At 34.2% G+C, this 11,015-nt stretch overlaps 1 protein-coding gene and 1 long non-coding RNA gene across 5 annotated transcripts; one reads left to right on the top strand and one right to left on the bottom strand.

The window, feature by feature from the left end:
- Positions 1-464: 464 nt before the first annotated feature.
- Positions 465-3,464, top strand: LOC107788293 (uncharacterized). 4 transcript variants are annotated; one of them, XR_001648582.2, is made up of 3 exons: positions 549-2,355; positions 2,908-2,974; positions 3,191-3,464. It is a non-coding gene; the product is annotated as an uncharacterized LOC107788293 (long non-coding RNA). The 4 variants fall into 4 exon arrangements; XR_001648580.2 differs by lacking the exon at positions 3,191-3,464 and having other exon boundaries at positions 570-1,204; positions 2,066-2,355; positions 2,908-3,135; XR_001648581.2 differs by lacking the exon at positions 3,191-3,464 and having other exon boundaries at positions 465-2,378; positions 2,908-3,135.
- A 4,417-nt stretch (positions 3,465-7,881) lies between these two features.
- LOC142168802 (uncharacterized) lies at positions 7,882-9,533 on the bottom strand. Its single transcript, XM_075229957.1, has 3 exons — positions 8,835-9,533; positions 8,613-8,753; positions 7,882-8,493 (listed from the first exon to the last, which is right to left on the bottom strand). Exons 1-3 carry the CDS (start codon positions 9,531-9,533, stop codon positions 7,882-7,884), a joined length of 1,452 nt encoding a protein of 483 aa, XP_075086058.1.
- Between the last annotated feature and the right edge of the window lie 1,482 nt (positions 9,534-11,015).

Raw genomic sequence — 11,015 nt, forward strand, 5'->3', positions numbered from 1 at the left:
AAATTGTTCAAGATCTTTTAGTAATAACACTGCAGATGAATATAATATGATATAGATCTACTACAATTACACGGTGATTAGGTATTATTCATGCCATTATCCTTGAGAAGAGCTGTTTTACAAGAAAACAGGCACATAGCATGCAATTCTTTAATAGTTTTTACCAATATTCTTATCCATATATTGAACCATTTCAAAGTCATTATAAACTTCTTATATGATTCTGGCTAATAAGTCCAAGATGTCTTTGTTAGAATTTTCCCTACTGCCTAGTCATCTTCGTATATACTTTGCTCATTTTCTATATGTATGTTGCTTTCTAATAGGTTAAATTCCACTTAATCTTTTAATTTTAATTTAGGAATGAATGCGCTCTCTTTACCTTTTAATGGAACTGAGAAGGCCTCTAAATAATAATTAAAAAAAAAGAGATAAACCATTGATAAAATTGAAATACTCTCCAGAGTGTGACGATCACTCGTACTATCAATTTTTGATGGTTCAAGATTGTAAATGTCCTAACCCTCACTCTAAATAAGGAAATATTTTTAAATACTCAGTGAGAGAGATGGCCGGACAGAATCTCCTATTTCTTGTAGAAAAATATATTGAAGAATCTTTTCAGTTTCTCAGTCATTTTGGACTTGTTGTCCCCTAAATTAGCCATAATATAGTAATACAGAGTTTGACAAAACTCAAAGAAATAACCACTCTGTAAAATATTTTCATGGAAAATGTTTTCTAGAAAATGTTTTCATAGAAAATAAATAGTTTTATCACTTAATTTCCGTTGTTTGGTTGGTGGGTGAAAAACTTTTTCCGAAAAATATTTTTTAGTGTTTGGTTAAAGAAAGAAAATATTTTCACTACAACAAATTTGGCCTATGACTACACTTATTTTAAACTACGCCTGAAAAGAGTTGCTAGAGGTATTTGTAGGCACGCTTTTATTTGTGTGGCCTTTATTACGAGCTTTTGGCAACGGAATAACCGAAGCATACAAATCAAGCGTTGAAGTCTTGTTGTTCAGTAAGTTGAAGTGATGGTGAATTCTACTTATCCGTGTTTTGCTTTGCTACAGATGAGTTATTTGAGTTTTTCTGTCATTTTTTAACTTTTTGGGGTCTTTAATCTTACGTAAGTATTCAATCACTCTCTAGTCTTTTGGTCTCTGCTCAGGTACAATAGGTTCCTCAACATTCAGGTCAGTCTTTTTCTATTTATGTATTTGTATATGATATAAGCTATGCCAACAGTGTTCAAAATCAAAGAATGAAAAAAAAGGCTTGTTTCTTGACAGAAAGAGTGTTATTTTATAAAATTTGGAACTTTTTTAATGAAATTATGGATCTATGAAAAATGAAGGTCTGGTAGTTAATTCCATTATGCAATTTGAAATTTTAGTCAAAGATCTGTAGTATTTTATCATGTTTAACTAGCTCCACTTTGTTTCAACGGTGGATAGACTCTAAAATTTCTCTCTAATTAGAAGTAGAAAATTGTGGAAAATATCATCTATAATGACTCTGTTGATTAGAGTCGTGCAATCAATCTTTGAGGCTTTAGATATGTATCATGTTCAATTAATCAATGAATTAATGACATTTTTATTGGTGTTAATATTATGCTACGGAAAATCTCAGAAAATGTGAAAACGAGTAAGAGAAATGGTATTTTAGTGCTGAGGCTTAAGTTTCCATTGGTTTACTGAATTCCTATTGGTAACCTACTTGTGGTTTAAATAGATAATTTCTCTCTAAGATGAGCACAAAACTATCTTGGTTTAGATAATTTGTTAACTGAATTCTTATTGACAAGGATTTAAAAGGAACTCCTATAGCATCCACGGATTGAGTGTGAGGCAAGATAATGTCATTGCACATGAAGCCAATAGTTGCTGCATCATTAATTGTTCTAAAGCTTTCATTAGTCTAGATTGCATTTTAAAATTTCTATTGCTAAGGTTCCAATTTTGAAAAGCAATTGTCTTTATGTAGCTGGTTCAGATTTGGGATTATCTGCTTTAGTGACAATAATGCCAATTTGTTTTGCTCATAATTTGCAGCCTCTTGTGAGTTCGAGTCAGGGTTGCTCTGATGGTAAGCGCCCTCCACTTCCAACCAAGAGGGTGTGAGTTCGAGTCACCCCAAGAGCAAGGTGGGAGTTTTTTGACGGAAGGATGCCGAGTTTCTATTGGAAACAGCCTCTCTACCCTAGGGTAGGGGTAAGGTCTGCGTACACACTACCCTCCCCAGACCCCACTAATGAGATTATACTGGGTTGTTGTTGTTGTTGCAGCCTCTTGTAATTATTGTTAGAGAATCAAGCTGTCTTAATGCCCGCCAGATGCACTTGGTATATTTTAAAGTACCTTTCTGGTAATAGAAACATCATGTGCGTCATATACATGTTTAGAACATCTAGGGGGTTGTGTTCTTATTTTATAACTCTAGATTCGTTAAGATATCACAATCATTTTAATAATTTTGGACATCATTCTGGATAAAAAGTAATCTTTCTTTGTAATTTATTCATCTTTCTTTGTTTCTTTCAGTCTTGTGTACCTAATGTCTTAAGAAGAGAGCTCTCTATCTCTAGAATCGATGCGTCTTAAAAAATATACAGAGGTGGCTACATTTTGTGTATTGATGTAGTTCTTTGTAGTTAATTTTTTTTTTGATAATCTCATAGCAAAGTTGCATGAGATGCGGATAGCTCCTATTATTTATATTGGTTCTGAACCATCTTGCGCACTGAATCCAGATTGTTAAGACAGTACACAGACTATCTTTGGATAGTTTATAATATCATGTCTCTTCTTACTAGATCTAGATGTCTTATTGGGAGAAACTTCAAAAAACATTATGATATAATCTTGATGATATGTATTCTTCCTTTTGTCTACAGGGGAGGAGTGAGATTGACACATGTACTCAGACAAATCTGATACTTTTTCAGTCGCTTAAATGAGCAGGTTGTTGCTGCTTAGTACCATGTCTTTAAAAGAACTAGGATGCCTTATTTTCATGTTGGATTAGGTTACCTTCATGACTCAGTGGGTTAAACCACTAATTTGACATGCTATTTTTTCCTTCTGGTTGCAAGCAAGTTGAAGATTGAAGACTTTCTTTTCTATATTTCATATAGTTGATTAATACAAAAGAAAAGGGTACTGATTCACGCATTGCAGGTAGATTCCTCTTACCTAAGAAATGAAAGGGGGCACTTCACCGAATGATAGGTAAAATATGGGACGTTCAGTAAACAATCCCTTAGCCCAAGTCCTCGGAGATACCCAAGGCAGCTCCCCGTGTCCTTTATACCGATGATTTTCATTATCATTCAATTTTGTATGAAAACAATATAGGTGAGATTTCATCAATTGAGCTTGCACTTGCATGCTATTGATTTCTATCTAATATTTAGGTTCATTTTGAATATGTAGGAAACTAGTAATTTTTTACGCGCTTCGCGCGATCATAAAGAAAAATAAAATATGACTAAACAATTAATGTCATATAAAAGAAACTCAATCTCTACTAATCAAACATATCTTCATGATTTTATCATGAACTATTATATTGATTACAACTTGTGAAATAAATAAAAAGAAAAAATGACACTGTATAATCGCTCTCAAAAATTTTAGCCGAAAAATGTATATTTTTTGTATATATATATATATACACATTCCGTATGTTATATAAAAAAAAATTATACAAAATTTATATACTTTTTCGACTATAAAAAATAAATAGTTTCTCGCGGGCTAAAAGAGGAAAAAAACCCAAATAAAAAGGTTAAGTATGCATTTGGACATTTTTTGGTTGAAGTTTGAAAAACAAAAGTATTTGATCTCTAAATCTTGTTTCAAATAGCACTTAATAATATTTATAGCCAAGCCAAAATATTTTTCGTGAATGTTAGATATTCTTGTTTTGAGAATTTTCCTGCATGTGATAATGCTCCACCAATCCAAATTTAGCGGTTAGCAACAATTCAATGAGTGAGATTAGAATTCTATTAACATCATTCTTATACGCTATAATAATTTTTAGTTTTCTTGTTTTACTTTCTATTTTTGGTTCTAACAGAAGCAGCTACTACAATGACCAAAACTTAGTTTTAATTAGACTACTCTTATAGCTCTGTAATCACAGTTTTCAATATTAAATAAACAAATTCTCAAGAGTATGCCAAGGTAAAATGATAAATAAGGATGATACCCAGTTTATACTTGAGCAAATCCAAGCAACTCTTTCTTTGTAAATAATCAAAGTAATAAAATCTAAAAAGATATGAAGAAATGATTGACTGCCAAGGGCGGATCTATGTAGGGGATTGGGGGTGGTACGCCACCCGATCACTCTCGAGTAAAATCATATATATGTGATGGTATTTTTCTTAAAATATTGAACATATATAACGGGTGACATCCCAAAATCACAAAATGACAGTAGGTGCCACGATTAAAGCATTGTAACTCCACATAAAATGCATCTCTATTGTGGTCCTAGTTGTTTTGTTTCGTCCTAGTTGTTTTGTTGTCATCTGTATTCCCATCCCTTTCTTTTCTGTGTGCTCCTTCTTTTAAATTGTTTTAATTTCTTCACCTTTGTTATTCACTCTATTTTGTACAATCTCATTTTTATTATTTATTTAAATTGTATATCTTCCTTTTTCTTTTTCTAGATCTTCAAATTTATTTGAATGTGATTTTAATCATTTTCTCTTTTTATCCATCTAATGTTATTTTATTAATTTTAGAAATTAAAATGATGCATCAAAGATATAATATTAATCGAGCTATATGTAGATTGAAGTGGTGTATTTTCTAATTTAAAATTTTATTTTTACTTTATATTTTTTAATCATATTAATCGAATTTGAATCTAGAGAATTTGACCGAATTAGACAGAACTTATTCAATTTTGTGATATATTCATTTATGCATATAACGATCTTTTAAATTGAATTGAATTAATTCAAAATGGACCGAACCGAACCGAATTAAATAAAAATGGATCAAACAGACTAAATATACACCCAAATTTAATCTCTTCACTATGGTTGGTTTGCATTAAAAGCAATGGCACCAGGGGCGTACGCAAAAATTTTTATAAGCGGTATTGAAATTTATAGAAGAACGTTAATTAATAACTTTAGTTATCATACTTAGAGACAAGAAATAACTTTAGTCTATTGGTTTTGTTGAGTCTAAACTTAGAAAAAGTCATGAATTAAATTCTATTTCATCACAATTTTTAACCACATACATTCTCTCAAATATTTGCAAAAATGATGTGCTAGTTGATGTTTGAACCTCTGACCTCTTAGAGCAAAATCAAGCACATAATCAATGCGCCAAAAGACTATTTATGTCAATATTGGTGTCATTTTTTCCAACTTATGCGCTTCCTCACAGTATTAATACATATATTTTGTAAACAATTACGACGGTGTCGCATGACACCGCTTCGATAAATGTGCATCCTCCCATGAGTGGTACCCATAGCCACCAAATCTTGGATCAGCCTCCGCGGACTGCTTAATAAAAGAAAGGAATAAAAATCTTGCGTAAAAATAAAAATTTTGATCACATAAATGTAAATCAAATAAAATAAAAATGAAAATTTCGGAATCCAACGTAAAGTAAAACAAACCAAGCGAATGATGTTAACAAAAGTGAAGTGTTAGTAATGCTGCGATCTGCTTCTTCTTTATGTTTTCTGAAATACTAATTCAACTTTTCCTTCTTTGTCTGAATATTTTGCCTTTGGGTCTCTCAGTTTGTTTTCTTGGCATTCGTTCACTTTCCCCTCCTTTGTACTCGTACCATTTTACAAATATAAGAATATCCAAAATTCAAAATATATAGTGCTACAATGCAGGTAATAAAAGTGGTATAATCTTATCTTTCCTCGTTAAGACCACCAGCCAGCCACAATATGATGTCTTAACTCTTATCAGCAACTCATGCGATAAACTGCTCAAATAACTCTAACCTGCCAATACGATAAAGAAGAAAGATGTTATGCTCACGTTTTCTCGGCATAGTTTATAGAAGAACTTGCTCTCACTGATTAATGCAAATGCCTTAGAAAGACCTGATAATACCACCATGGATGAATTGACACTTTTTTCCTGAATTCTAGAGTTGATCCAGTCATCACTCTTCCTGTTTTCAGAAATGCCTCTAATATGATCATGTCGACGATAGAGGAAAATTTTCATTTTTAGGGGAGGGATGATTACATATAAAAACAATAGGTTACAACCAGTGTTTTTGAAGGAAATTACAGTCATTCATATCCAACTCAAAACACATGAGAATAGAGAATTTATAGAAAGTTACCATAAACTTGTGAAGATTCAAGGTACCAAAGTTCAAGGTTTACCGGTGATGACAAACTTGTGAAGATTCATCTGAATGCCTATGAGATTTCCTTGAATGAAATCGTAATGGTGGCAAAGAGATGTGGCGCCAAAGAGATGTGGCTTCGCGCACACTCTTGAAATGGAAAAGCCTAAGTTTTCGCTTGTCGATTGTGAATCGGGTGCTTTATTCCTCTTTCATAGGTCTTAACGGAAGTATAAGTAACTGAAACGGTGCCATTGTTATTTAATAATTGATTATTATGTTGAAATAAGAGGGATAAATATAAAAAAAATGAGATAATAGATAAATACATTTCCTGATTTATTAGAGGTGCCAAGTCACCTTGGTTAGGCCCTCAATTATATATATATATATATATAGATGTTTGGCGATGCTCTGGATGGTGGCCGGAAGTCAATTTCATATGTTTGAAGTTACTGATCAAGGCAATTGGACAATTATGATGTTTATTAGCCATGGCACTATATGAACAGTTTTGTGAAGAGCGTGAAGCGAGAAAAAGCGACAACCCCCATTTCGCTTAAAGCGAGAAGCGAGAAGCGAAGCGCTCGCTTTTTTAAAGTGAAGCGGAATTTTAAAAAAAAATTAAAATAAATACTGCATAGACAACACATGTAATTGTAAGCAAATATTCAATACTTCAATGTAAAAACTAAATAGTAGCATCAATTAAAGCACAAAATGAGCATCCTATTCTTCTACAAGATTGTCAAATTCTTTTATTCCACTATCATTATTATATTGCTCGTCATCTTCTTAAACTTCTTCTTCTTCATCAACTAGGGACAAAGTAGCTGCCATTTTTACCTTCCTCTGTGAACTTGAAGTTGAGGTACTCCCCCTCAAACCATAAATCCTCTCCCCAATTACACGCGCCTCCGCAACATCACCCCAAGTAAAATCGGAAGTTTCTTCAAATATTTCTTCATCCGCATGATCTTCCGGGACTCCAGTTAGCCATTCATTAGCATCATCGATGTTGTCCAAACCAATTGGATCAACTACATTGCGAGCGTTGTAACGACGCCTCAATGTTCTATTATACTTAATGAATACTAGATCATTGAGACTCTTCAAGGTTAGTTTGTTCCTCTTTTTGGTATGAATCTGCAAATAATAAGTAATTAATAAGATTAGGACAATTGAGATATAATTTAATTATCTCTATATACTAAATCTTTCTTCTTAGTTCTTACATGTTCAAACACGCTCCAATTCCTTTCACACTCGGATGAGCTACATGTTAGACTTAGAACCTTGATGGCAAACTTTTGTAAATCTGGAGTGGAATGGCCATATTGCTTCCACCATTCAACTGTAGAAGTAGAACAAATTTTTAAAATATAATATTGATAAAGAAATAACTTATTAACTATAAAACAACATATAAGCACTCGCTCACCTGGTGACTCCGTCTTTCTTTGTCTAATCGCCATGTTTTTTCCAAAAAGTTGCTCAGCATTCCTATAAATACTAAATTGCTATGTTATTTTATCTTGCACGGATTCTTCAGGTATCAACTTCTCAATACATTCATAGTATCCATTCCACAAAGGTTCATCTCCTAGAATCCTCTCTTCATTGTCATAAAACAGTTCCGGGTTCAAAACAAGTTCAGCTGCATGCAAAGGGCTATGAAGCTTACTATCCCACCTTTTATCTATGATCTCAAAGACTCTTTTGTATATTCTTTGATCACTAAAAGAGGCTTGAATAGCCTCCTTTGCCCTATCCATTGCTTCGTACAGGTAGCCCATGTGTGGCCTTTGCTCCCCATCCACCAAACGAAGCACTTTAACTAAAGGACCACCAATCTTCAATGCATGAACCACATTGTTCCAGAATGAAGGAGAAAGTATAATATCTGCAGATTCTCTCCCTCGAGCTTCCCTTCCATAGGCACTGTTAGTGTACTCATCTGAAACAAACAACTTCTTCAAATTGCTTTTTTGCTCATACATCCTATGCAAAGTCAAGAAAGCAGTAGCAAATCTTGTCTTTGCGGGTTTCACCAAGCTTCTTTGTTTAGTGAATCTCTTCATCATATTCAATAACAAAGGCCTTTGAACAATATAGGAATGCACTCTAATTGCCTGATTAAAGATTGAACTGAAGGTTCTTTCCTTGAAAATATCACCGGAGATCAAATTAATGGAATGTGCTGCACACGGAGTCCAATTAATATGCGGGTACCCAGCAGACATCAAATCACATTTTCACTGGCGTTGTCCGTGACAACTTGAACAACATTTTTTGCTCCAATAGAGTCTATTGTACTCTTGAACAAGGAGTATATTTTGGTTGAATCAGTCGAAGAGTTTCTTGCATCAACAGACTCAAGAAACAGGCTTCCCTTAGGAGAATTTACCAAGATATTGATGATCTTTTTTCATTTCTCGTTGTCCACTTATCCATCATAATGGAACTACCAAACTTGTTCCATTCTACTTTGTGCTCCTCCACGATTTTGTTCTCCTCTTCCACCTCTTTTTTTTAGATATGGCCCTCTAACTTCATGATAAGTTGGAGGCTTCATTCCTGGACCATATTGGCCTATAGCCTGAATAAAAGCAGAAAAAGTGTCAGTATAATTAACACAATTAAAAGGAAGACTTGCATCATACATCCACCGTGCAAACATTGTAACTACACGATCCCTCAAAATCGCTTTGGCATCAATTTGAGGATTACCACTTTTTCCTTCCTTATCTCCAGATTTTTGCGAGAAGTAACAATCCATAGGACCTTTGGTCTTGCCAGTAGATCCACAACTAGAAGACATTGGTTGCATCCTTCCCCGCTTTTGTGATTTTGGTGGAAGCGACGAAGCATCGTCACCTTCTTCTGTTTCATCATCGTCATCAAGATTATACAGTTCTTGTTCATGAATCAGTTGAGTCTTTAACTCTCTCTTTTTATGAAGGAATGCTTTCAAATCTTCCTTCACATGCGACGGAACTTTAGGACAAGATGCGACATTTGGATCACCGCCGATTAGATGCGCTTTTTGACGATAGATTCCTCCATTTGAAATCTTGTCACAAAAAAGACATCTAATTGCCATCTTGTTGGTCTCGCAAACTCTTTCAGAGTAAGCCCAAGCCGGATCTTTCCTATTTTCTTTTGGCGCCATTAAAAGAGCAACTACATAACACATAAGAATGTCACGCCCCAAAATCGAGGAGCTAGACCGGCGCTCAACTGAGTGAACCCGACCGAGCAAGCCTGTTAGATTCATTCTACCCAAACTCATTCATGAAATAGGAGAATATATGTTTTCCTTAATTAAACAATAAAGTGGTCGAGTTCAACCGAGTAAACCCGACCGAGCAAGCCTGTTAGATTCATTCTATCCAAACTCATTCATGAAATAGGAGAATATATGTTTTCCTTAATTAAACAATAAAGTGGTCATGTCTGCAATTACCAATTTCTTACCATAAGTTTCATCATTTTTAAAGTCTCAAATGGACAAGTAATATAACCATAACATAGCATAATTTGTCTTTTCCAGCACCAATACACAACACACACTATGTCTACGGAGCCTCTATAGATAAAGAAGAGTACAATGATAATGCCGGCAACAAGGCCCCGACTATACCTCAAACTGAATACACAAAGTACAAAAGATACATGACTCCGGAATGAAGTGGGGCTCACCAAGTCAACTGGGAAGAACATGTGCTGCTATCACTGATCAATATCTCCTACTGTGGAACCACCTGCATCCATTTAAAGATGCAGCGCCCCCGGCAAAAGGGACGTTAGTACTGGCGAATAACACTAGTATGTATAACTAAACACCCTCTCAATAGAATGAGAAATAATACAAACAAGATTATCATAACATCAATGAAAGCCTTAATTAACATCAAACCTTAATTTAGGATCAAGATAGTGTTCAAATTAATTTTCATATCTCACATTGAGAGATTTTTAGTATCGATATACAATTGTCCACAATATCATTATTCACAATACCATTATTCACAAAACTAGTACCACCGTACTCTTAGCACGGAGTCCGATCACGACCCGATCGGCTAGGCTATCTCATTTGAGACATCAACCAGAATCACTCGGGACTTACATCATTTACATGAATATCGTGGGATTCAATTCTAAGAGAAGAGTTTAGCCAACATACCTCAATTGAGCTTTCTTAAACTCTAAAATATTCCGGAATTCTTAGCAACTTCAATCTATTGTAGAAATATAACAAATTGAATCAAAATTAGGAAGATGATCATGGTTCTAGATCGCTTGAGCATTTTATCAAACACTATGTGTGCATAAGGTTTCAATGTCCTTTTTATGAAGGATTCCATCATCCCACAACCCAATATTTACCATTTTTAGCTCAACAATCTTCCTACACCCCTTGATATCACATGCATGTAAAATAAACAACTCTCATGCCCAAATATTATCTTGCTAGTTACCCATTTTCAGAAAATTTCGAAATTAGGGTTTAGGGTGTAGAATCTTACCTCTAGGATGAAGACCTAGTGAGCTTCCCTTCTTAATCTTCCAAAACTTGAGCAAGAATTGAAGAAAAATTATTGAAGAACACCTTCTCACTCTAGGGCACTCTCTCTCACTCTAAAATATC

This window comes from Nicotiana tabacum, chromosome 14 (assembly GCF_000715075.1).
Source record: "Nicotiana tabacum cultivar K326 chromosome 14, ASM71507v2, whole genome shotgun sequence".
Lineage (NCBI taxonomy): Eukaryota > Viridiplantae > Streptophyta > Magnoliopsida > Solanales > Solanaceae > Nicotiana > Nicotiana tabacum.

Coding starts and splice junctions, on each gene's coding strand:
- LOC142168802 (XM_075229957.1), bottom strand. CDS start 9,533: ATGGCGCCAAAAGAAAATAGGAAAGATCCGGCTTGGGCTTACTCTGAA. Junction 8,754..8,834: donor CACAAAGTAGAATGGAACAA/GTTTGGTAGTTC, acceptor AATTCTCCTAAG/GGAAGCCTGTTTCTTGAGTC. Junction 8,494..8,612: donor CGGACAACGCCAGTGAAAAT/GTGATTTGATGT, acceptor ATCTTTAATCAG/GCAATTAGAGTGCATTCCTA.